Source organism: Diorhabda carinulata, chromosome 1, assembly GCF_026250575.1.
Source record: "Diorhabda carinulata isolate Delta chromosome 1, icDioCari1.1, whole genome shotgun sequence".
NCBI lineage: Eukaryota > Metazoa > Arthropoda > Insecta > Coleoptera > Chrysomelidae > Diorhabda > Diorhabda carinulata.
The window spans coordinates 20,368,654-20,395,707 of NC_079460.1; the positions used below are offsets into that span (position 1 = coordinate 20,368,654).

A 27,054-nucleotide genomic window follows, 5' to 3' on the forward strand; every position below is an offset into this window, starting at 1 on the left:
TTTTATAAAAATACGTTTTTATTAAGATAAAGATGTTATTGACTATAAATTTCATTGGTTTAGTAACAAAAACAGTTGATTGTTTGTTCCTCTTTACTTCTGCTTCGTTAAAATTAATAAAAGTTAGTAAGTAGAAAACGAATCATACTTTATCACAAACTCTATAAAACATAACATAAAACAAATACCACATCTAATAAATAGAAGTGGGATACAAAAAGATTCAATAAAAATATCAATATATTAAGAACTATCACAACCCAAAGATGGGCAACATTTCATTTTGACACGTTTATATATATTTTCAAGTTGTGGTTGGACATAACCAAGTAACGGTCTATCCGCAGGATCTGCTGACCAGCACTGCTCCATGAGATTCCAACATTCTCTTTCAAAATTAGGAAGACACTCTGGTCTAATACCTACAAAGAGATTTATTTAGCCATATTTAATGCTTCATAAGATCAATTACCTCTTCGAACACTGTTCCATAACTGTTCCTTATTCTGAAACTGATCGAAGTGAGTAGGTAATTTCACTTGACCAGCACATATGTACCAAAAGAGTATTCCGAAAGCATAAACGTCCACTTTGGAATCGTACCGGCCACTCAACAGCTCAGGAGCCATATGAACAGGTGTTCCAACTATACTTCCAGACATCATTGCTTCTGGTATACAGAATCCGAAGTCTGTAAGTTTAGCTCGATCATTAGCATCCAACTGAAAGAACAGAGGTTATTCAATAATTTATTGAAAAAAAAAATTAACAATCCTCAACTTATACTTACAAGTACATTTTTCAATTTGATATCTCTGTGAACTAACCCTTGGGAATGGAGATATCTGATACCTTCAATCACATCAATAGCTATTCTCAATCTTGCTAACCAAGATAGTCCGCCTCGAAGCCCACAGTATAAATCTCTAGTCATTCTTTCCATCATTAATAAAACGGCTGGAGAGCTACCTCCAGCATAGGTATAATCTATCACAGATCCACGAAGTTTTACTATCCTCGGATGGCCCGGAATTGTCCTACACAAATTAAATAATAATTTTAAATATAGTTCAGTAAATTTAGAAAATTTGATTTAAAAAAAATAAATTCCAATCGAGTTGTTAATTATTAAATACTAAATAATATTTAGAGTCTTAAGGCACAACTTGAAAACTTAAGGTAAAACTGAAGATTAAGCTAAAGTATAAACTATAAATAAACTCTCATTTACACCAAGAATAAAACAAGCTGGTCATAATTTTTTTGTCAGTTGTCACCCTATGGAAACATGACCTGACTTCCGAAAAAAAATGCTTGTTTTAAATTGTTTAAGAAATGTGTATAAACAAAAATGGCAAAAAAGATCAAGCAACTTCTCTGATTATAAGGTGGTACTTTTGGTCAACTTCTTTGTAATCAAAATAAGCTGAAGGCAACTGCTACAAACCAAAACTCTATATTTAAGTAAATCAACAATGTTGATAATTTCTTCTTCAGTAATATCGTAAAAAAGAGAATAATTTGAAGAATTTTTGTTGGAATTCTTAATTTCATATAAAATTAATGTTTAAACTACCCCCGGAGTGCCAGTAATTTTCAAACCGAAGTTTGTCGGTAAACACCAGCTATAAACGAGAAAAATTCGATATTTATGGTTTAAACTGATGATTGATGTTTAACCTTCACTTGTAAAATTGTGCCTCAATTCAAAATCAAGCATGAAATGTTTTCAACAAACCTGGTATAATAAAATTCCATAGCTAAATCATTCCATTGTCTGTCATCTGGTGGCACAACAGACTTAAAAGCACAAGGATTGATACCTGCCCAAGGTTCACAGGAAGATACTACCCCATACTGTCCTCTTCCTATTTCTTTAATTTGATTTGGCATACCATATCTTATGAGATCACACAACGAAGTGCTTTCTAAAGCAAGCCTAGCAAAACTAGGTGCGTGTTTTTTACGAATCGCTATTCTTTGTTCCTCAGTCTGCTCCAATTGATCCGATAATTGGTGATCCAACGAACGAATAGCAGATAGAAAAGCTTCATGGGACGATTTCACATGTTCTTTAAACTGAAATATTTTCATTTACAAAATAAGGAAGTAAATAATATAAAAGAATAAGTTAACTGTCACAAAAAAATGTATGCTATATAATTATATTTACCTGTGCAGATATTGTTTTAGCTAGTTTGGAAGCACTAAGTTTGTCGATCATGTTGGTGGCAACTTGAAGTTGCCACTGGAAGTTGCACTGTATTTGAGATGAAGAGGACCAAGGTAATGCAAACGTCGACAAAAGCGTCCTCAAACGATCGAGCCACGTATGCATTATTGAAACTGATGTAGAGTTATTCAAATCAATATTGTAAGCGGCACTGACGATTTGTCTAACAGCATCAGAAGCTGATAGGTTTAGTTCATGTTCATGACAACTTTTTTCTAGATTTTCAAGACACCTTTGTAAAGTTCCAGTGAAACTCTCTTGAAGACAACCTACTGATTGGACTATTTGTGTGGCTACTGAAGTATTTAGTCTTTTTAAAACTAGTTGTTGAATTTCTATAGTTGCTGTTTTTGAAGTTCTTTGATGATCAACATCTACAGGAATAGAAGATAAAATAAACATTTGGATATAGTTCTTCTAAATAGTAAAAATTGCAAAGTAAATTTGATTGATATGTATTGTAAGGCTACTGTAAAATATCTTACTTGGATTATTATAACCTTCCAGAATTTCAGCCACGTTGGATTTCATATCTAGAAGAGTCCTCTGTATAATTCCCGTTATTTGTTCTTGTTGTTCACAAGCTATATTCATCAATGTTTCGTAGAGTTGTAGTTCCAATTTTTGCGCATACTCAATACGTTTTGGAGTTATTTGTATTTCTCGAGCCATATCGAAAGCTCGAAGAATAAACTGACGCAAACATTTATTATGAACCTGCAATGATATGGAAGAAATGTATCTGTGACTTTTCCAATTTTTTTTACAAGAAAACAACCAAATACTACTGTTTAACATGTTTCGAGATATTCACACAAAACTCTGCTTTTAACTAACACCATCATTTAAACTAGCTCACTAACTCAAACGGCTTCATCCTATTGAACCTCACTAAATTAGCATTGTAGGAGAGTTGGGTAAACTCAACATTACCAAGTTGTAGCATCTGTTGTTCATAGATACTAGAGAATTTGGTTATGGTCTGGTCAACAGTTACTACAACAAGATCCCTATGGATCACTGTTATTGCAGTACTCGGGTGCATTAACTTTAATGTTATTTGTACTAGCACAGCCGCAAAGCTGTATAAGATATGTCCAATATCTGTTTGTAGTGTGTGGATAATTCGGAACTTCTTCCTAGAAGCCAGTACATCTTTTTATACTTTATATCAAGCTCTTTGCGTTTCTTCTTAATGTTAACTCTTCAGGGATGTGACCTTCCCATGACAATAAGAAGTTTTACTTGTACTTGAATCACAAATTTCTTACCTCGCTTAATCTCGCAGCTAATCTCAAGACAGTGTATTTCAGAACATTCCTTATATGTTCTAAAAAGTCTTCATTAATTCTTTCATCCCCAATCAACGTGTCTAAATAATATTCCAAACATAACGAATTTTTTTTAGTTTTCAATATATCAGTCTTTGAGTTTTCAGAGTCATTTATGAATCCTTAAAAATAAAATCCAAATATTAATTGTTCGTTAGATGTTAAGTAACACTTTTATTGCTGGATTTAAAAATATAATTGTTATTTACCCAGTCTCACTAATTGATCGCGCAAATTTCGTAAAGTAGTATGTTCTTTTTCACGTTCTGTTTCTAATGAATGTTGTTCAGATTCTGTTAAAGATTCTGTCCCGAACGCTTCTCTTGTTGACACACTAACAAATAAAAAAGGGACTTTGTATATATCTTTCAATTTTTTTATTTCTTGAATATTCTAAAAATAATATTAATTATATTAGACAAAATTTTCCCTATTGATATATGTCTATTACATATCCTTACATATGTGCACCAATATACAATATGGATGTATATAAAAAGTCCTCACAGAATTTACTATATACTGTAACAAAATGAATAACTTTGGAAATCTTACCAAATCACTCAAAATTCCTTCAGATATCGTGTACACAACAATAGGTAGAATATTATTCATATATTTACAACACAATTCATTCAATTGTTCTATTGAACAGTCAGGCGGCACCATTAGATTGACATTTTCCTTTAGGAAAGAATGTGACAATTCAACTTCTAATGACGGACAATGATCTACTAAAGATTCATGAGTATTTCTCTGTAAATCAGGTTCAGGAATTGTTATCCAGGATCTCTCATGTGCCTGTAGTTTTTCCACTACTTCAATTTCCTGATTTAATGTTAATCGAATCACTTTTGATTGGCCATAAAGTAAAGTTATCTTAAATTTAAAAATATAGGTGAGATATATTGCCTATAAATTTACTTAAGCAACATTTTCTGAATAAAAGTTAATTATCTAGAGGTTAAAAATCACAGGAACTGCAAATAAATCAGAAGTATCTTCTTTATCTTGTCATTAGGAAAAAATACAAAGAGCATTTTGTTCCCATTGGAATAGTAGATTGTAAATAAATTATTAGATGTTACCAATCTTCGATGAACTGTCTAAAAGGTTATCAATTGAAACAACCAGATTGAATATTAATAATTAGTAATAATTTTTATATATAGTTTTGATGATTTTACTAAAATTTTCAAAAATATAGAAGTGATCTTCAATTTCAAAATAACTAGTAATAAAACAATAACAATAGCTTCAATTTGTTTATTTCAACTATAATAATAAATTTATATGCAGTAATAAAATATTGAGTTCCTAATCTGACTCTCTAATGATAGGTTCAGATGAATTACATTCATTTCATTCAATGTTGGATATTAACTATAAATATTAGAACTAGAACAAAACTATATATAAAAAAACAACTTACCCATCTCCAATGAGAGCTAAATAGTGGTAAAAGGTACTGCCCTAATAAGGCATTAACAAATAAAGCTTTTGAGTGACAATTTTGACCAAACACAAAAAGAGTTGGAACTCTTTCTAATTTTGGATTCAATCCATCAATATCAATCCGTAATAATTCTTCTTGAACTTCATCTATAAGGAAAAATATTCAAATCTTTGTGACAAAATAAAGTGAAAATGCATTTTGGGAATAACCTACTTTCAATCAAAGTACATTATTTATCAAGTATGGATACTAACAATAGAGTAATTTATTAGTAGAATGAAAAATAATGACTATTAATAATCCTTTTACAAAATAAAAATTTTTCTTCTTTATCATTAAGTTTCAATTTACTGCTAAGAAAGTTATAGTATTAGTTTGGAAAAAATGTTAATTTACCACTTCTTAATATAATATGACGATTTTAATAATGGCTTGGTTATACTAAACTTCAAATGTTAGTTCACATCTATAAACATCCATTATTAACAATGTACTAATGTTTAAGTCATATAAACTTACTTTGTATTTGAAGTGAAGGATTAATTTTTTCAAATGAGTTTCGAGTATCTTGTATAATACGCTTAAGACTATTGCAATGTTTAGAATATTTTTTAAACTCTTTAGGAATATCAATCATCATGGTCACAACACTTTTTAAAAATATTGGAATACTGATAGAATTTTCAACACTTTAAGGTGTTGACTGTTGTCTTTTCGATGATGGTATTTAACCAATTCCTTTGATAAAGTTACACAATGGAGACTTCATATGGATTCTTGATAGTATACATTGGATAATTAACATTAACCGATATAAGTGTATTTATTCTCTAAAACATAAACACCAAATAAACTCAATTCAATATTCTAACCTCAACTTTGCACTGACAGTTACTAATTTAAGAATTCAGTATAATGCCGGCTACGTGTAATTAAATGTTATCACAATTTAATTATCAACTTCGGCCTGTTGTGAGCGTAAAAACATTCAAGTTATATCATCAATAAACAAGCAAGGTAATTTTATCAATAATCAATAAATAATAAAAAAAACAATGCGATGGTGTTATCTTAACGGCTTCGGTAAAATAAAAATAACAGAATTATAATGATCAATTCTTCTAATTCATAGGTAGTCAGCACTCGTAATTACTAATACATTTAAGTCCAATTAAATCTAACATAAAAAAATCCCCAGAAAACAGAAACTTCATAGCTTAGTGACTTTGCAGTTTTTTCAATATAATATTAAACAAGATTAGTTGGAGTTGTGTATGTAATGGAATCGCAGAAAATAATGAATCAGTGATTATTGTAAAAGGACATATCATTATTTGTATATCTACGAATAAATAAAAAGGGTTCTAAATCAATTTTTTTGGGTTGTCCAGTTAGTTTTACATTTATTTCTTAATGGCGACATCTATCTATGAAGTAAATAACCAAAGTAACTTACCGATAGGTAAAAATAGATTTCTATTAATTCTTACAATTATAAAGTTTCAAAAACTAACTGAAAATATATGGAAAACATGGATTATTTATTTACTTATGGAATCTAAAAATTCATGTGACTTTCTCACGTTCGCAAATTGTTTGATCTGGAGTAAAATATTGTTTACTATCGTTTAGAGTTTCCAATTGGAATCTACTCAGATTATTGTTTTTATATTAACTGTGTTACCATGTTAGGAAAGTAAAATATATTTTTTCTACTTCCATGCGTAGAGTACGTACTTTAGACACACTTTCAAGTGCGTAAAACATAACTTTATGCAGTAATGCGTTCAATTCGTCGCCCTCAAATTCTTTTACAGATTTCTCAACCTAGGTATCCCTCGTTAGTAAATTTGTTTATATATATAACCTATGGAATTTCTCGAAACAGAATATATACATATACATATATATATATATATATATATATATATATATATATATATATATATATATATATATATATATATATATATATATATATATATATATATATATTTAGTTTATAAAATGTCTTTATGGCATGACGCACAAAACATAACTTAAGAAGGAAATAAATGCAAACTTGTTGTTATTCAGTGGAAACAACATGGTGGGTTTCCGATGTCAATGCCCTCGATGGTAGGTGGCAGAACTAATCTATTTTCTCGGTTTATTTAAATTTACAATAAAGAATATCTACTGTATTCTATGTTATTCATTTCCATCCAGTTCGATTTTCGCGGTTTCCTGAATTCACGATAAAAAACAATTGAAAACTGGGATACGTTTATTTACAACATAATATTTACATATACTTTCAAGTGAACCAAGGAAAATTAGTGGAAATGATTAAAATATCACTTCCAAGATAAAAATTAACAAAATACAGATTTTTCTAACAAAGTGAAAAGTGTAATATATCAATAAAGACTAACCAGAAATAAATATTCAATGCAAAATTACAGAAAAGAATACTTATCAGTTAATTTTTCAGCTATTACCAATAAAATCCTTTGTCGTCCAAGAAACCATAACTATAAATTATATTTCTGATAATACCACCTACCTGTGTACCGTAATATGAAGGAAATTTGGTAGGAACTCAAATTCAAATGACATATTAACATTGACAGTAATGACACATTTTTATTACACTAACGTCCCGATTGGTAGGTGGCAGCACTAAATTTGTGTTGCCGAGATTTACATACAAGTTGACATGTGACTTGACCTATGGAGTGTAGGGGTAAGGAGAACTTTCCGTGTGTAAAAAATGATCGTAACAATGACCAAAATTTAAGATGGCGCTACTCTATGAACATTCAGAATGTTGTATCACGTCGCTTACAAATATAAGGTTTTAGAGTTAATTTTCGTTTCACTAATAAAAACATTTCCTTTTCAGATCGTCCCTGAATTGCTTGCGAGCGTTATTGTTGAAAGTTGTTAATTATACTATTTTTCGCTTTCAGACGGACATTTGAGAGATAAACTCCAAAAGAGAGAGCTCTCCTTACCTCTACCCTCCATATCTTAACCTCAAATTATCAGGCGCTCTTGGTAGCATAATCTTTTTGGAACTGATTTTGTACTATCACAAGCCACATATTGTTGAAATAACTCGTAAATTTTAATATTAAATAAAAAAAATAGTTTTAATCTAAAATAGTGCCGTTGTTTATTTTTTTAGGTGATTCTGATTTATTTCTGGATAATTTATATAAGACCAATAAATTGAAGTTTACTTTTAAAAGGTGGATGGAAGTAGATAAAACTGTTGGAAGACTATAAAACAAATAAACAACAAATTCGTTTGAAATTTAAATTATTTGCATCACATCTGTGAGTTTCTTTTTTTTACTTTATGTGTCAACCAAATCCCCATTATAAAATGTGTGCGCGTATGGGGAGTCTTTTATATTTAATGATATATGATGAAAAAGTTTGAATAATAAAAACCAAATAGCAGTGTTAAAATGTGATTTATTCGAGTTTTACAAGAAAACCATATTTATCTAGATACAAAAATTTTATCTGTCCAGCGATAAAACTTTATATGGCTAAAATATTCTCAATAAGAAATAATATTATTAAAACAATACACGATTTGATTAAGCAATATATATAAAAGAAACTTCACACACTTATCGTAATACTGTTTTGTCAAATTCTTTACTTGGTTAGGTTGGCGTGTCTCAAAACCATATGGACAGTTGGTATAGGAAAAAACGTCCCTACGTTACGGTGCCGAAAATATTCATTTTCTCTCTCGTTCGGGACACTTTATCTATACTGTGCATGCTTGAGAATGCGCAGAACCGAGCTGGAGCCTCGGATGATAGAGAAATCGTTGCCATTCTATCTTCCTTAATCGGAACAGTTTCCACTTATATAAAACTGTCCATATAGAAGTACTACATATATGCTCAAAACTATGTTACAGCTTTGTCTATGTTCCGCTAGAGATTACTCAATATACAACAATACAATACTCAACAACGAAATTTATTATTGAAGACTAACTTAGATGAATATTATTGTCAATATACTTCTACTGTTGAAGAATTTATTAAATTTGACAAAAGCAAGCAGATGGTGTGTGAAATTTTCTAGACATATTTGCGGGAACTTAGGATAACACGTGGAATGTGAAAACTGTGATGTAGACAAATTTCTTGTCTAATGATATAATCTTAGCTACAAGACTAAATAGTTTTAATTATATGATTATATAAATATCATTGTTTCTAAAAATAAAACAGAAATAAAACCTCTAACATATAAAATGTATCACATTATAAAAATACTAGACACCCTTAATGCAAGATATTTCAAATATTGAAGATGACAAATGTTTTGCACTAAAGGAACTTTAACATTCAAATTGCCTTTTAAAACAAACCACACAATATCAAAAAGGTGTCTTCAGTGAAATTCAATTCAATAAATATATTTTATAAATTTTGCACATTTATTTTAAACTGATTACCAACTTATGATACATATAGTAACCTGTTAAAGTTATATATATGAACAAAAGAACTAGGTTCACGACCAGCAGTGATTGTGTTAGTATCAACAGTGTTCTAGATGGTAAGCATATTATTTTTATTTTCCATTTTTTTTATTTCAGCTCTTCATTTCCTCGATGTAATTCCGAAGAGTAGGCAGATTAAGACCTTGGAATCAACCAAGAGAAAGGGGTGATCCGTTGTGAGGAGTGGGTAGATTAGACCAAGGAATCGGATCACTTCTTACCAATGAACGATAACAAACCTACCCTTCTCTTGATAATGGCCCCAAGGCAGAAAATGCAGGACAATTACAAAAAATAAAATTATTTCATCTTAAAATATTTCCGTTAAGTGGATATATTTCCATAATTATTGCGATTTCGGTAAGGCCTACTGCACACGGAGCTACTTCTTTGAAACTAGTTACTGACGTTAATCACTAACTAGTGCCGTGGAGTCACTACCACTATTATTCAATGGAACTTATATTGACATATTGAATAAAATTGGTAGTGACTCAACGGAGACTAATAGGTGGTTAACGTTAATAAGTAGTTTCAAATGAGTACCTTCGTGTGTAGAAAAAGAAAAAAAAACGATCAAGCTCGTTGAGGTATACTATACATTAAAAAAAGGTCCAAAGTAAATAAAAAAAAAATATTTTTAGGTAACATATTTCGGTTGGCTTTACTAAATTTTCTTATGTTATGCGCAAAAGTCAAAAATATAGTTAAACTTTAAAATGAAAAAAAAAAATATTACAAAACTCTAGTTTTCCGTTAATTCATCAAATATAAAATATATAATTCGGTTATCGAATGAATGATAATCGATATTTCGTTCAATTTAAGTATGGTAGTATTTTTTATTTGATCAATGGAAAATTATTACGTATTTCATAAAAAATATAACACTACATATTATTGTAATGAGTAATCATGTAATCATTTATTTTTATAAAAAAATTATAAGACTGGTTTAAATAACTTTGTTGTAGAAAACCTACTGTATATAATTTGCTTTAAAAGCTATATTTCCGTAGAACCTGAGTAAATAATAGTTACTATTTGTTCTATCGAAGAAATTTTGAAAATTCCATCTTTTAGGGTACAACACTCACAATTACACTGTCTGACGCGCGTATACCTTCAGTTTCTGAAGACGATAACTTGGTTATTGAAACGCGCGTCAGACAGTTTAATTGTGAGTGGTGGTGTAAACAGTGTGTTCACTATGAATATCACCAACGGTTCCATAAATTCCAGTTGTGATATGTGGTAGGGAGTAAAATGTTAATAATAAATATGTGAAAATGGAGGCGCGCTAGCGATGAGACACTGCAAGAGAAATAAGAAAAAAATAAGTACGCTAATGGATCCTAACGACAGGACAGTTTTAACCTAAAAGATAGGTTAGGTTAGTTTCGTACCTGCTTGACCGATATGAACAGTATGCTGAAGTTATAAAAGCAAGAGCATAGTAAAAAAAAAGTTATAAAAAACAAATGTGAATGAGGCATGAACACCCAATATAAATATACATATACATGCTCAGAATGGGCCTAGAAATGACATATTCAAAGGTCAAGGTTATAGGAGAGTGGTACTCAAAAAAATTACCATTATCAATTAATTTTTGGATTGTATCTCATGTTATTAATCTAGAACGTCTCCCAATGGCAGAAATTAAAATGCATTTAACTTCATTACAATAATAAGGTTGACACTTGTTATCCTGCGAAATCATATTAAATCCTGTTTATTAGTTTATGAAAACTGGAATTCCTAACTTCTGTTTAACATAAATTTGTTCGTTTCCGATTTTATTATAGGAAAATCTGAATTTTTCCTGAAAAGGAGACAGCCTGTAATATTTTGAGTTGACAAACTCGAGACCGAATTCACGGAAAAATTAGAAGTCGTGATAAACAATGATAATCCTGTATTTAAAATATATTATCAACAATTAAAACCAATACAAATACATTAAATACAATTTTAGAACTTTTAACTAATAAGAAAACTAAAATTACATTAAAACAATAATATAGTAATTACATAGTCAAATTCAATTTTTGGACGTATCTACATGTTATTGTCTACTATTTTGATTGTTTATGCAAACAAAAACTGCTATCATACATACCAATCCCATAAAAAAATATGACAAAAATCATTAATTCAGGTACTTACACAATAGTAAACAATTTCAAGGGTACTAAACTGTTTGTATAGATTTATAAAAATAAATACATAAAAATCGTTATACTGTTTTATCATACAGTATGATTCAATTCTAGTTAAAAGAAATCCATTGTGAATTCTATGTAAAATTCGTAGCAGTTAGAAATAATGATACATCAAAATTATGTAAAAATATTTTTCTAGTATTCGTATAAGTTAACAGGAACGTAGCTAGAATATACGACGTAATAGGCGAATTGTAGGAAGGTTTACCTACAAGCAAAAGGATGGTCCAGTTCGCTTGGGAAACACGCCACCGTCTTCCAGGCCGAGGTATTCGCTGTGATAGAATGCGGACGCGCGATACTCAATCGACGCCACGGGAACACAGTAGAGCTGCCATACATGCCAAAACGGCTGAAAAGGTGTGCTCTATGCCTGTGTTGGAGTGCATAGAGTCCTACATAATCTGATGAGTGAATGTTGCAAGAGCCAGGTCGTTTGGGTGCGGATTCACTCGCTAGATTGAGATCGGCGAATTCACCGATGGGCCCAGAACCCATCCTTGGTGTGATTAAAAGCGTTGCTATCGCGTCTCTCAACGATCAACTCGCAAGGCGGGCTCGGCTTGGATAGACAGAGACACCTGACATGCGACCCACACCAAACAACTGCTCCAACTAAACAGGCTCGAAATACGACTAGTGACCGGACTTCTAAACGCATAGTGGGCCTTTTTGTAAACGTTGGTAGTTCTTAATAAGCTCCAATTTTCTAAAGCTACGTTCGTAGCTTCCGATGTTCACTGGAATAGTGAAAAAAATCCACAAATTTTTCTCGATATTTGTATACGCATCTTGTACTTGATAAGCATGTACAGTTTCTAGAATATCCAAATGTGAAGCTGACTGAATGTCCTCAATGATCTCGATCATGCCGATTTCTTTCAACAATTCGTAACTATCCACATCTTAATGTACTTTAAGCCAAAGTATTTTGCACGATTTTCCAATATACCTAAATACTGGTTTTTCAATTAAGAATCTGCCAGAAACTGTCGTCATTTCAGCAGTCAGACATACACATACACACTAAAATATTCCCGTTAAAAATATTTCGCTTTTCCAAATCTAAAGTCACTTCACGGTTAAGTTTAATACGTTTTTCATGCAAGCAACAGCCAACTCCAATTTCTTGTCTCTACAGATTTGGCGCTATGATGTCTTCCATCCATGTTTATGCCTTTTTTGGACTTTCATGCTTAAAGCGGTTAGAATTTTTGTTGCAGCATATAAAAATATGTCTTTCCTTTGCAACAGCTGTTTGTGCAGTCCATGGAAACCAATATTTCAGACCACAAGTGGAGAAGACAGACGAATTTGAAGTTAATATTCTAGATGCTCCAAATGTAGTATATAAGTCTTTAATATTCTTTACCACAGTTGTTTTCGCCTACTTTTTGATTACTACCATTCACTCCGTGTGTATTCCATGCAACTTGTTATGAAAGAGGTTATTTGTACTCTTATAGGTACTTTGGTTATAAATTCATCAATTTTTTGTGTTTTGTTTGCATTTTTGCACCCCTATGTGTTCTGTGGGGCCCCTACCGCCAATACCTAACTACATCGCTATAACTATATCAAGCAAATCATTACCAATAGAGGTACTACCATTTGTATTACTAAAAGAAAACAGGTTGAGTATTTCTGTACAATAATTAGTTTATGGGGGGAATAGTTAGGGTTAGTTCAACGAAAAAAATATGTTTCTGCTATAGGAAACACAAATATCATACCTAAAAATAAGAACATGTATACAAACAGGTCGAAGAATTAAGAAATTGTAATGAGAAAACAATTTAGTACCCTTTCAGTAACCAAAGAAAGTTGTTATTTTGGTTAACACTAGACAAGAATTGGTCTTAAGGAATATAATACTGAAATACTCTTGTTGCTATGGCTGTCTATGTTTTTACATTTGATTTTATAATTCTAAGTGTCTTCCCAATAATTTTTTAAACAAATGTAAATAATTATAATACAAAATATATTTTTTCTACAACCCTCACTTTTTAAAAGAACTCCTTCAGTGATTTACGGCATAAATGAAATTCTCTTAACTTAAATTTTCTTTTCTAGTGACAAAGTTCATTTGTATTTTCACTTTCTGTCGATCTTCATCACCTCTTCATTGGCTTCCTCAGAAACCAGCTGTATAGGGGCCTGATGGGGTTTGGCGTCCCAAAGAAGCTGGTGTGTATGGTTAGAATGACAATGATTAGAATTTTTACTGTGAACACGGGCTTGCGTCAGGAAATCCATTAGCAACAACACTGATCAATTTACTTGGAGGAACTATTTGCAATAGGCTCACACAACACCTCGCCTATGCGAATGATGTTGACATCATGGCACGAACCACTTCAGTTCTTTCGGGAACGGTCGAGGAGTTCGAGCAAGTAGGTGAAGCAAGAGGACTCAAAATCCATGAACAAAAAACATGTACATGAGAACCTCAAAGAAAATCCCGACCTTCAAGTCAGAGAACATCGCTTCCGATCAAAACAAGAGTTGCTGCCGGAAACAGAAACTTTTGGGCAGTCTAGAGAGCGCTCAAGTTTAGAGGACTCTCACGAAGGTCAAAGCTCACAATTTACAAGACAATTATACATCCTGTAATCGCATACGGATGCGAGAAATGTACTATAACGACAAATGTATGGCGAGTCAGATTTGATGGCGTTCATCCGGGGGGCGCGTTTGATGTGGCTGGGACATGCCCTCTGATCGATACCCGCGCAGAGACATGTATGGAGTTCCTGGAGAACAAGACTGCGCCTCCGCTGATTGGAGAAGTTGAGGCGGATTTGATCCAGCTATGGGTTCGACATTGGAGGCACCATATTCAGGACAGAAAGGATTGGCAGTTGATTGTTAAGAAGGGCCTGGTTCTCAAAGGACAATAGCGCCGGTTAAAGAAGTGACTTTTTTATTTTCTTTTTCTGTCCTCGTATATATTGTTTTAACGATTTAAATTATCAATAAATAATGACATGAGTTATTTCTATAACAAACTGATTTTTTAAATATTTTATAAAGTTAAAAAGCTTAATAGAACTTCATTAGTTTGAGGTGTTGTAGTTTATTATTTAGATTTATTAGTTTATGTTAAAAGCATTATGATCATAGGAAAAATGTAGTATTAGACCCGTTGACAATATTTTGTTATGCTCGTGACAATTAACAGCCTCGGATTCAATAGTTTCAAAAAAGATACTATTCTTCTGACAATTAAAATATATAAAAATTACAATTATTTGGGAGACATCTAGCAAAAATATAAGTTTTATTAAAAAAAATGGAAACAACTATTAAATTTGGCTGTGATATGAAAAAAATATCCTTAAAACATTCTAACATTGTTAAATAGATTACTTAGTTTTATATACAACATTGCATAGAGGTTTTTCACTATATAAAAAACTGTACAATACTCCAAATGTACATATTTACATCACAATTCTAGGAATCTCACTTTTAAGACTAAAAAAATATTGAAAATACACACAAAGCCTTGTATATGTTTACTTTAGCAAAGTTGCAAGGTAAAATGTTAAAGACTGGAAGTACAGATTTTAGATTCAGGTTGAATCTATGCCAAAACTGCATCGCTATAAAATGTACAATCTAATATGTGAAGATATCAACTTTTAACTGATAAATTAAGTATCGGATCTTGTATAAAGTGTAATTCCAATATTATGTTAGAGTTGAGAGGACTTTAAAATAATGAATACTAACAATAAGTTAGTTTTATAGTTTTAAAAGGCACTTTATTTGTAGTATGGCAAGTACATTTCGCGAATAAATCTTTTCTAGTTACACATAAACCACTTGTTTGACTTACTCTCTTCTAATACTTCGTGCCTTAGTTCAACTTCCTTAATAAATTATTGATATTTCCATTTTTAGGATCAATGTTACTTTCTATTTTGATATTTCACGTTTTTCTTTCAATGGCTTTCGTTCGAGTTAGTAAGAAAGTTGTTATTATTGCTTCTGTTATTAATTTGATATTAACTATCAATTTTTGTAAATGAAATAGAACTCAGTACTAAAGTAAAATTAGAATTACACATTATTTACGGGAAAGCCTTTGGTGTTCCATAAAACCAAATTTTTATAAAATGATATTTTTCAACATCCAAATTTTGTACTATAACTTATTTTCTTATCATAATAGTTACTGAAAAATAGAATAATTAATATGAACAATTAAAATAAATTGGAACAAATTAAACAAAACTTTTCATTTGAAGTTAAAACTATTATTGTTACCCTATCAGTTCATTATTTGCTCTTTCAACCCAGAAACATACGTCAAAAGATCTAAATGTTGACAAAATTCGATAGTCAAGTCTCTGATGATGATGATGTATTTGATTTTACGGGAATCCCCAATGAGAAGTATAGAAGATATAGTTGGTTATTTTACAAGTTTGTGCATGTATAATCAGGTAACAAAAAAATTTATATTCATGTTATAATAGCCTAATAGCTCGATTTTTCAAGGATTCTAAGAATTTCAATACAACGTTTTCTTACATTTTTTATTAGTTAGTTGGACCTCCAGAGGACTTCAAAAATCGCTAATTCAAAGCGATAAAAGAAGAGCTGATAGATATTTATGAAACTCAAGAAAATCTAAATAAAGAACGAAAAGACGGTTTGAAGTAAATAATCAGCAGTTGCTTCAAAAACAAGAACTTGAAATAAATAGTTTTAGGAAGAGCCAGAGAAGTAAAAATAGTTCTAATCAATCAATCACAGCAACCAATACAAAAATATAGTCCAATAAGCAAATCAAATAATCCATTATTACTGGTATTTAAATTTTACAGTTTCAGCTAATATTTAGTACAGTGGCATGGAATAGAAAAGAGAATTGTGTATTTTCAATTATATTCTTGAAATGGGTTTTTTATTTCTTTCAAAAATATACTGTATTCTAATTAAACCCCGAGGAATGTTTGAATCTTGTTAAAAATGATATTATCATAGATTAATTTTATAAGCACACTATCCATGTATTTTTTTATAAAACTTGTTTGGGACTCCCATAGGACATGATAAACTGTCTTCGGTATTGTAAATATGCTATATCTTCCACAAATTCAAGCATATACGTTAAACATCATATATGAAAATGCGATGAAATCGACCAATATGAAAGACTATTAGCGATTTTTTTTTCAAGATTTTAGCCCGATTCATTGGGTGCTCCTGGACGAGACTACAAGTATTTTTTTAAAATTTTGAATAGTTCAATAATCAATTTAAAAACCTCTAATACCACATCGTTCGGTTTATCAATTTTATATAGAGCTCTATAAAGCTCTATTTTGATAAAATGAAAAACTAAATTTATAAAATTGAATTCGAGAAAATATTGATGTGATTAAATTGGTTTTAAAAAAAAATTTTTGTTAGTATATTATTGAAACCTTCACTATAGAATCAAAAGGCGCGGGCAATCTATTTAAGATGTCTCAATAGCCAGCAACTCAATAATTATTTCACAATAAAAGGATAATAGAAATCTTCAGTACAAGATTTCACAGTATTTCCTTTATAAACTCCTGGTCACACTGGGACTGTATCAATTGATGTTTAACTCATTCATCTTGGTTGATTAATACCCAGGACTAAGGTTTGTATTTTGTTAATAAGGATTGGTTGACTAGCTCTCAAAATGTTTTACCAAGAAGGTATTTCTTTTCAACTTGTCCCTGGGAATCGGACACGTGTGAAGTAACTTTCTGGGTTTAGCCAGTAATTATTTAAACTAATGTTAATTTTGTATAATCATGAATTTTTTTGTCAATCAAACAAAAGATAATACAAAATTTACTGTTTTATTTATATAATGAAACTTTTCGCTTAAATCATAGTTATTAATATTAGTTTAGCGTCTTAGCAAACATATTTGAGTACAAATGTTGAAATACTCACATTTTATAAAAATTAGACTTTAGAAAAACAACAGTGACATAAATCTAAGTAAGCAATCCTGTATTAAAATACTATGAATAAAATTTTAGCTTAAATATAATAATTTTATAACTTAAATACAAATAAATATGTTTCAATATACCTTTTAGAAAAATTTTCAATAAAATCATATTTACAAATTCTATACTCTCTAAAATTCGCTGCCATTTGAAAATGTCCATACCACACCGTTTATGAAAAAGATCCCGTATATACAAAATGATCCCCATTGAAATTTTCACACCTCCCTCTACATCAGTGTATCGAAACTAATAGCTGTCACCTGTCACATTTCTTTTGATAAACCATAGATTAATTAGCAAAAGTGTACTAGAATATTGTACATTATGAAATTTTCGATTCTAACAGAAAAAATAGGGAGATTTTGGAAATTTCAGGCTATTTCCAAATTAAATTTTCAATGGCTATATTCTAAAAATCTAAAATTGACAGATTAAAATAAGCCACCGAAATAGGAAACAGTTATTGGAACACCCAGTATTCCACTTCAAATTAGTAATTCAATCAAATTGTAGGTTATAAAAACTAATGATTAAGTGGGACGGAATTAAGTGATTTGACAATTGACATTTGGTGACAATTGACATATTTAGTTAATCTTTCAAATAATTTGTGATAAGTGAAACCATTAGTGGTTTATTTATATTCACTCCCTGCTGTAAAGGAAGTATAGAAATATAATTACTACCCAATTGCCAATGTGTGGACAGAACCACGATTGAAATCCTCTACAGTTCGAACAAAAAGTGTCATCCAGAAGAAACTTCTAAAGTCACTTTTTCTCCGACCTGTAGCTTAATATTAAATATGTGGATCGCACTTGTTCATATCTTTTAAAATATCACCTAAAACGTCGGTGGATTGCGGCTTCTGAATCTTTATTTTAAAAGATTTTTCTTTGTGTTTTTTTACAGGCGAATCAAGTACTTTGGTAGGAGATACACTCGCGGAGTCTGCTACACTTTTTGTCGATTCTTCGACGTGGGATTGCATGGTAACAGAATCTGTCGACAGAATACTGGTATCACTTGAAGTGAGTTTTAAACTATCACTGGAAGAAGTTTTGTAAGTGCTGGTATCACTTGGAGTAAGTTTTAGGCTCTCACTGGAATTAGACTTGTAAGTGCTGGTATCACTCGATGATATATGATTTTTTTGACTAGAATCCTGACTCTTCTCTTTACTAGTATTGCGGGAACTGTGCTTTTTATCTCTGTCACTATGTTTGTAATCTTTCTCTTTGTGAGAATTGTGATGTTTTCTGTCTTTATCGTGATGCTTATATTTATCTTTATCCTTGTATTTATCTTTGTGTTTGTCTTTATGTTTGTGCTTGGACTTTTCTCTATTGTGATCCTTGTGTTTATATTTCTTTTCTTTATTTTTTTCTTCTTGGATTCGAACTTTTTCTGGTCCAGCGTATTTATTTAAATCTAATTTCAACTTCATTTTTAGAGGTGGTTTGTCCTCATCTCGGTGATTCGAAGATTTTAATGGTGTTTTTTCAGGTTTTATGTGATCAACTGGTTTGGAGAGAAGAGGTGGGGCATTTTCTGTTACTTCTGGCTCTTCTATGGGATAATATTGTTTCAAACGTACATGCCAAGCTTAAAAAAATAAATAACAGTTAGAACCAAATTATTGCAATAAATGCATTGATAATAGATATGGGGAGTCATGAGGAACTTAACGACTAATGCTGTACAGGACACTATTTACAGAATACAATTTACAAGAAACGGGATAAATAATTCCAGTAATTCACATGTGTGGGAAAGGAAAACATCCCCATGCTTGAAAGTGTCGTTCCCAGATTTTCAGATAACATGAGTTGGCGTCATAAATCACCAATTAATGGGTCCTCACTTTTTTGATGGTCCTTTAAGAGAACAGGTCTATTTGGACTTTTTCTACAAAATCTTTCTCCGAATTTGCTTCCCATCGCAAACGTTGTTATCCGAGGACAACCAAAATCCTGACAAATTAGTTAGTTAGTTTTACAACTTTTATGTAAAAAAGTCAGTAATTAATTTAAACTTTTTTCATTCATTATAGTAAACACAGACCATGTTGATATTTCAATGGTTTTTTTAATGCCAAAAAACAAACAATTTGGGAATAACAATTTAGATAATATAAATAAATCCTTATAGTCAACATACCAATGCTAGTAACAGCTGTAACTGTTCTAAACTGATGGATTATGTTCCTTGGTAAAAAATAGATATCATTATCATACAAATTTATCCTTGCATATTCTATACCATCCCTTCTCAACTGGTTCAATTTTGCATCTTCAATCCAAGTGACACACTAAAATATTAAAATATATGAATTTTTCATCATTAATTACCTGTCAACTGGTAAAATCATCAAAATGATATAGCTTACCTGTGAAATAGGTGGTTCGTGAAGATCAAGTTGTAACTTTTCAGATAATGTATCGAAATATTTAGCAGAAAAGGCTACAACATCCTTTGTTACCCTGTTATTTGGACCTTCATTTTTCCCTCCATGGATAGCTTTCAATATTCCAACAGCAGCTGTAGTTTTCCTATCTAGTCCAGCTCCCACATGGTCAGCATGAGCTTTTGTCCTATCCTCGAACAAATGTTCCCTCGCTTCGGACATTCTCGGCAGATATTGTAAATTTCTTAATTCATTTATACCAGTTCTTAAAAAAAGACTTTTAAATAAAGAGAATACAAATTTTACTGAAAAATATTACCTTTTTCTTTTGTTAGGTGTTTTAGAATCGGCTGTTGGTACAAGTTGCTCACCGGGTCTACACCAAATGATAGGTCCATCATTACTTTCAGTTGGTTTCATTTGATCACAAATTGATAAAGCTCCCCAAGGCATTGTCTGAAAAATTAACTGCCATGAGTACATTTATAATATTTAAAGATAACATCATCTTCCATCTAATACCTACAATCGACCCAAGAATAGGTTTGGGTTCCCAATTATTCAGGAATAAAGGAAAATAAGGAGACCTATATATTTGCCATACAAGAAGTACTCAGAAAGAGGAAGAGTTTGAGAAGTTAGAATCTGAAAGAAAATTATTCTGATGGATTCTCTCAGAACTACATCCCTCCAAAAAGTGACTGACAAGTGTAGGTTCTGTAGGGGAAAAACAAGAAACTCTGTATCATATATAAGATAAAACTAGTGAAATATCAGCGCTTTTAAGTTGAGTTCTACATGAGGTAAAATTGACATTTAAACTCACCAGATTGAGGAAATTATTTTCTTCTAACATTCCCAACAAATCAGGAAAATAGCCGCCGACTTCTTCATGGGCAGTTCCCACAATACTAATTTGGTGTAGTGGTCCATATCGAACCGTCCCTGCTTCATAATGTTTACATACGTTTTCATGATAATTTGACAATGTTGTTGTTTCAATATCCGAGCTTTTGCTAAGTAACCCGTTTTTAACAGTTAATGTTGGATAGTTCTCTGCCATATATGTAAGAATGTCTGGAAGGTAAGAAGCAGAACCGTGAACTACTGCTATCACAAAAGTTGCCCAACCATCTTTATCTTCATGGAAGGCTAACTTGAAGAATTCCTTTGCTAGTTCTTTTGAGTCACTTGCACTGAGGTGTTTTATCTCATCATGGTACATTCTGAGAATTTTTGCACCTCCATTGGTATGGGTTTCTATGTGGTAGTATTTTCTAAATTTCAAAGATTTCTGCGAAAAGAATATAAGATGTAAAAATAAAAGTTATTTTTAGAAAGAGCATTAAACTATGTATAATATTTATACTTTGGATTACAATTTCATTTAGACAATAACAGACAAAAATTTATATTGGCATACCTAAATATTTTTTTGAATTTTACTAGCCTAACATCAATTTATGAATAAGTAAAAAATTGAAAAGTTCAATCACAATATAATGAAATTTATGCATTCAGATGATCAACTTCTATATCATGAAGTTAGATAATAATGTATAAGTACAAAGTATTTAACTAAAGTTCTTTAAAGGGGTATTCTGGTCTAGAAATTTGTTTTTTTTTTGCATATTTTGAAAGACTCTTAGCGTCTAAGTCGGCCGAGTGGAACGAATTATTCTACTGGAAATGTTGCTACCTTTTTTGAGATAGTTGACATGATATCTCAAGTTCTACCAGATCGATTCTTTTGAAATTTGGTGGACATCTTTTTTATATATCTATCTCTCTATCGCGTCTGCCTTGGATTTTGAAAAATTTCAATTTGAAGTATTTTTTAAAAATTCGAAAAGGTCAAAAAAATTGATTTCATGTCGACGACATTTTTTTTGATAGCGACATCTTTACAGATTGAGAATTTTTCAAATTTTTTTGTTGTTCCAGATCACTACAAAGGCTAGAATCATGTTAACCAGGATGCACCATTTTTTTTTGTAGCCCTCACTTTACCAGCCTGTAATTCATTAAAAATCTGAGTTTTCTTACAATTTTTTTTATACTCTTGAAGAGTCAATAAATATATAAAAAAAAATGATAGTAAAAATGTTTTTCATTTATGTTAGATTCAAAAATGTGTAAAATCTGGGCTTCTAGACCAGAATAACCCTTTAAGGTTATTTTTTTATATTAAAGTTCAGTTGAGAGCTAAAAATCCAAAGCAATAACTTAAATATGCAAGTAATGTATTAGTTTGCAAATTTAAATTAAAAACTGATTTTGTTAAGTAAAAAAACAAAACTTACATCTTCAGGGGGGTAACTATAATTGCCATTAGTTAGAAGTCTTGGTCTAATGTCACTTCTATGACTTGAATGTCTCTCTCTTGAGCTACTACTATGCGAGGATTTTTTGGAGGAACTTTTACTTTTTGAATCATGTTTACTATATTTATAGTCTTTATGCTTTCCATTTTTTGATGGTGTTAATATCTCACTTTTTTTATCAGTTTTATAACATTTAAAATCAATTTTTGGTACTTTTGCCTCTACATCATTGGTATCTGTGGAATGGGCCCTCTTACAACCCTTTTTTGGTTTCACTGCGACATCTACAGATCTAGTTCTTGACTTTCTAAGAGAGCAGCTACTGGAGTCAGTTGAACTAGACGTGTGTCTATCCATTACCTTAATTTTAGAATTTGATTGGTCCTCAATAGCTGTAAGAAGAGCAATACCTTTCTTTCCTTTAAGCAAATCATAGTTTAATTTATCAACCAACTGGGAACAAAGCTTCTTTGGTTTTGAATTTACTTGTACACTGGATTTTTCTGATTCAGATAAATTATCACTGGTCGAAGCTTGCAGTGTGCTATCTGTAGACTCTTGCTTTACTTCAGGATCATTATGACAATTAATTGGACTCTTCACAGCGCCAATTGGTAAATCACAGCCAGTTTTAGTTAAATGATTTTTTTTGCTCTTTGATTTTACGGGCGACATACTGTTTGTGTGAACTTGCAGATGGGGATCTTCTTTTATAGTACACCTACAAAAATTTCGTTGACTTTAAGTTCATAGGAATTTCAATTGCATAATGAATATATTGTTACAATTTGTAGACAAAAGCTAAGTAGTTTGCTTCTCATTTTAAGAGTTATAATGAACTCCAGTATATGTTCTGGCTTATAGATTGATTGTACTGATGTCCAAATGCTTTTTGTATCTAGCATTATCAAGTTCCAGATGAACTGAACGAAGACATTACCATAGTCATTCTCTTTTGGTTTTCTCCCTTCTTATAAGAACATTTCCTACAGGACAGAATGGTTCTGGGTATATAGAATGAATTTGTACTCCTTTATTGTGAGTGAAATAGTAGGCCCTATGTGACTAGGAGTACAGACTAAAGAGTTTCTTGCTTATTTCATGTTTTCTTAATGAGTCAATGACATGTGCTTTGATTGCTGTTAATTATCATAATGAATCATAATAAATAGAGTATATTATTTTTTAGAATGAAATGAATATATTAAGAGCAAGAGATAAGGATAATTAGTTTGGATTTATATAACTCATACTATTCATCAAATTATGATTGTTACTCATTTGCATTTTTATACTATCATGAATGTGATAGTAAAAAATGCAAATAACCATAATACAACACATATTTTAATGCAAACAAGTCTAAATTAATAAACCTGTATCTCTTATTCTCAAACAAAAATGTAGAAAACGATTAGGATGAGTTATATTTAAACAATGAAAATATCAGGATATTTTTAACAAAAATTTCTACATAGTAATATTAAAACATTTAGCAAACTAAAAAAATCATTTGGAAGAAGTATTGAAAGAAATTCAATATCTTAACAAATTGAGTACTTATGAAATATAATTCTAGTACTATTTTAAGAATAAAAATGAAGTACCTGTCATTGCTAAAATTTTCTTTATTGTTAATATCATTATCAACTGTATTGTTATCAATTCTATCAACACATACATCAGATTTCAATTCAATTGAATTTGAAAAATATACTTTATCACCATTACAATTTGGCTTAGCCTCACTTTTTACTGGTTCTGTTTGTGCATCGTTGATACATTTATCAACACTGTTTATAAAATTCTTCGGATCAAACCCTACGGGTGTTTTCTGAAGATTCACTAAAAACTGATTATTGGAGTTATAACCTCTTCTCAAACTATCCAAATTTTCTATGAATGCATCTTGTGCGTGTCCATTTTTCAAAGAACCAAAATCTTCGGTTGTAGCTGGAAATTAAAAGATTGATTAAATTAACCTAATTCATTAGTTTGAACTGAGGAGACAACAGATTAATATCCCATTACAAATTGAAATACTGCATAAAATGTGATATATCATTTATATGAAAATTAAAATTTACAGATTGCCCATAATTAAAGTAATGTATCAAAAATTTATAATTCACATTTTAATTTAACAATAGCATTTCAAAAATATAACATCAACAAAATTCCAAGAATAAACATTTTCAAATGAAACATTGAATATTATAAAGCTTTATTTATCTCTAGTCTCTGAAGATGATAACTTAGATATTGAAATGTGCATCAGATAGTGCATATGTGAGTGTACTATGGTAAAGTGGTAAATATTCTCTTTCATCAAGTGCATACTTTAAATGTTAGGCACAAATGAAGAGAGTCTTTGCAGATCATTCTTTTACTTACTACGTGAGTTACTTTGGATTTTTATATCAATTATATTTTTTTTAGGAATACAGATGTGTCATATTAATGACAAATATTATTGGAATGAAGGTATGAGTATGATTGCATTGGAAAACAAAATACTAATTGTAAATTAATCATAAACACAAAAATGGAATGTGATTTCATTGAATGTTGATAAACAAAGTATATAAATTTGCAGCCAAATTCCATGTAAATTACATAATAATTTATTGAAGAATAAATGTTACAGCTGAAACAAAAAATATATACAAGAAGCCCAGAAAATATCTTTCCGGGTGAATTTGAATTAAATTGAAATCGGTCATTATTGTAATGATTTTGAACAACTTGTGTAAAAAACAACATAAAACCTATTATTTTTCTTTTGAGGAAATTTCACAATATACCAATTAATATTTATAGCATATAGTTTACATATTTATGGTATATATAATATGAATATCGTAACAAAAGTGTGAAATGTTGGAAATATGAAATTTGTCTTGGTTTGATGAATTATAAATATCTTCAGAGAACTTATGAACGTAGAAACCTAAGAATAATTTGATAAAAACAGCTTGCACATTTTGTTATTATAGTTACACCCAATACAGATTTGTCAAGTAGAGATGTTAAAAAGTCGAAAATGTATAAAGTTAGCGACACTATTTATAATTTATTTATTCCTACTTAATTTTCTTATACTAGTATACATTAACAAACTTGAACTTTAAAATTACCAGTTAAATACTTTGTTTTTCTACCCTTTGTTTGCTATTTCAGATTTTTATCCAAAAGCAACATAAAAACTGTCAATTAGTATTAAAACAAATTAAAATTATTTTTGTCAAAGCCTACTACTAAAAAAATATAAGTACCTACTTTCAAATGAAACTAAATGTTTGATTAAGTTTGTACTTATTTTATCAAGTAGGCAGATTGGAGATTAATTTGATGGTATTTAGTATTTACATCTGAAAAATAGAGAACGTGAATTTTGTAAATAAATTGCTACTTATATGTAACTTGCCAAATCTTCCAAATCGAAGTAATTTGGTGGGAAATGTATTGTTATTTTTCCGTGTTTACAAATAATAACTTACCGTTTGTGCTATTTAAAGTTTCATCTTCGAAGTTACTAGAGGTCACACTACATAAGCACTTATTATAAGGTAATAAACACATGGGGCACGTAGAACAATTAGGTAATGGTTCATACGAAGATTCCTTTCCATAATAAACTTTATTTTCGTCATCATTACCTCCATCCTCATTCGACGCCATAGTTTGCACTATCAAAAGACGTCCCTTCTTTTCTTTGACGTTTTAATAGATTCACTAAACAGTTCACATTATTTCAAAACAATTTTGGCGAATTTTTTACATATTTCAAAAATTCCTTTCTATTTTTTTATGAGAGGATGACGGAAAAAAACGCACAAAACTAGTTATTATCCACGCTTACCGCCATGCTTATAACCGGACAAATCTCGTCATATCAATGGCTGCTTAACGACCATTGGCGTACAAGAATGATCTTATTTCAGTATTTACTTCACAATTATGTTAAAGCTTATATTTCTAAAGTTCATTTTTATATTAATCAAACTAAATATTTACTTTTAACGCCGCATTTTTTTTAGAATATCTCCTATTCTGGTTTGACTTCCTTATTACGCTTTTACACGGCACTGCACACGATTCACTATTGTAATTAATCTTATTTCAAAATATAAAATTATTGTTCGTTAACCATTGTAGATATAATGCAGTCATGTATTGAAAATGAAGAAAAAACGATATCAATTAGTCATAACACCAAAATCTTTTGAATTTTAATGTTGGGAAGAAACATGCTTCAAGTCACGTACGTTTCTATAAATACGTATTTGCCGCCTTTTATTCAGGTTCACCACCATGATAAATCATTGTCAGATGAATTTGAGAACGTTATTTAGATTCTACATTTCATCGTTTACAATTTAAAACGATAATTTTAAGTATGATAAGATAAGCCTAAATTATCAATCATTAGTATTTATTTTAAATAATACACTAGAAAGGTGTACCACCTATTGTAAGAATGTTAAACTTAAATAGCTAGCTTAAGAATTATATAAATATACTTTCATTGTTTTATAATAGATGGTGCTG

General features: G+C 30.5%; 2 protein-coding genes and 1 long non-coding RNA gene across 4 annotated transcripts; 1 reads left to right on the forward strand and 2 right to left on the reverse strand.

Annotated features, from left to right (window-relative positions):
- On the reverse strand, window positions 1–6,275 carry LOC130900105 (dual serine/threonine and tyrosine protein kinase-like). The gene is made up of 12 exons (XM_057810458.1): window positions 5,910–6,275; window positions 5,540–5,850; window positions 4,997–5,166; window positions 4,120–4,443; window positions 3,774–3,957; window positions 3,505–3,686; window positions 2,719–2,950; window positions 2,174–2,607; window positions 1,739–2,079; window positions 791–1,037; window positions 473–722; window positions 1–422 (listed from the first exon to the last, which is right to left on the reverse strand). Exons 2-12 carry the CDS (start codon window positions 5,658–5,660, stop codon window positions 244–246), a joined length of 2,664 nt encoding a protein of 887 aa, XP_057666441.1. The 5' UTR covers window positions 5,661–5,850; window positions 5,910–6,275; the 3' UTR covers window positions 1–243.
- On the forward strand, window positions 5,785–15,588 carry LOC130900115 (uncharacterized). Its single transcript, XR_009060134.1, has 4 exons — window positions 5,785–6,037; window positions 8,190–8,341; window positions 9,633–9,896; window positions 13,838–15,588. It is a non-coding gene; the product is annotated as an uncharacterized LOC130900115 (long non-coding RNA).
- Window positions 13,850–26,884, reverse strand: LOC130900090 (lysine-specific demethylase RSBN1L). 2 transcript variants are annotated; one of them, XM_057810437.1, is made up of 8 exons: window positions 26,004–26,884; window positions 24,111–24,456; window positions 22,483–23,224; window positions 21,006–21,473; window positions 20,499–20,635; window positions 20,162–20,444; window positions 19,933–20,083; window positions 13,850–19,377 (listed from the first exon to the last, which is right to left on the reverse strand). In XM_057810437.1, exons 1-8 carry the CDS (start codon window positions 26,182–26,184, stop codon window positions 18,572–18,574), a joined length of 3,114 nt encoding a protein of 1,037 aa, XP_057666420.1. In that variant the 5' UTR covers window positions 26,185–26,884; the 3' UTR covers window positions 13,850–18,571. The 2 variants fall into 2 exon arrangements, with proteins under 2 accessions (XP_057666420.1, XP_057666429.1); XM_057810446.1 differs by having other exon boundaries at window positions 24,253–24,456; window positions 26,004–26,588.
- Window positions 26,885–27,054: the final 170 nt, after the last annotated feature.

Coding starts and splice junctions, on each gene's coding strand:
- LOC130900090 (XM_057810437.1), bottom strand. CDS start 26,184: ATGGCGTCGAATGAGGATGGAGGTAATGATGACGAAAATAAAGTTTAT. Junction 24,457..26,003: donor AACTTTAAATAGCACAAACG/GTAAGTTATTAT, acceptor TTTAATTTCCAG/CTACAACCGAAGATTTTGGT. Junction 20,084..20,161: donor ACGAACCACCTATTTCACAG/GTAAGCTATATC, acceptor TTAATATTTTAG/TGTGTCACTTGGATTGAAGA.
- LOC130900105 (XM_057810458.1), bottom strand. CDS start 5,660: ATGATGATTGATATTCCTAAAGAGTTTAAAAAATATTCTAAACATTGC. Junction 2,080..2,173: donor CTAAAACAATATCTGCACAG/GTAAATATAATT, acceptor AAAATATTTCAG/TTTAAAGAACATGTGAAATC. Junction 423..472: donor ATGGAACAGTGTTCGAAGAG/GTAATTGATCTT, acceptor ATCTCTTTGTAG/GTATTAGACCAGAGTGTCTT.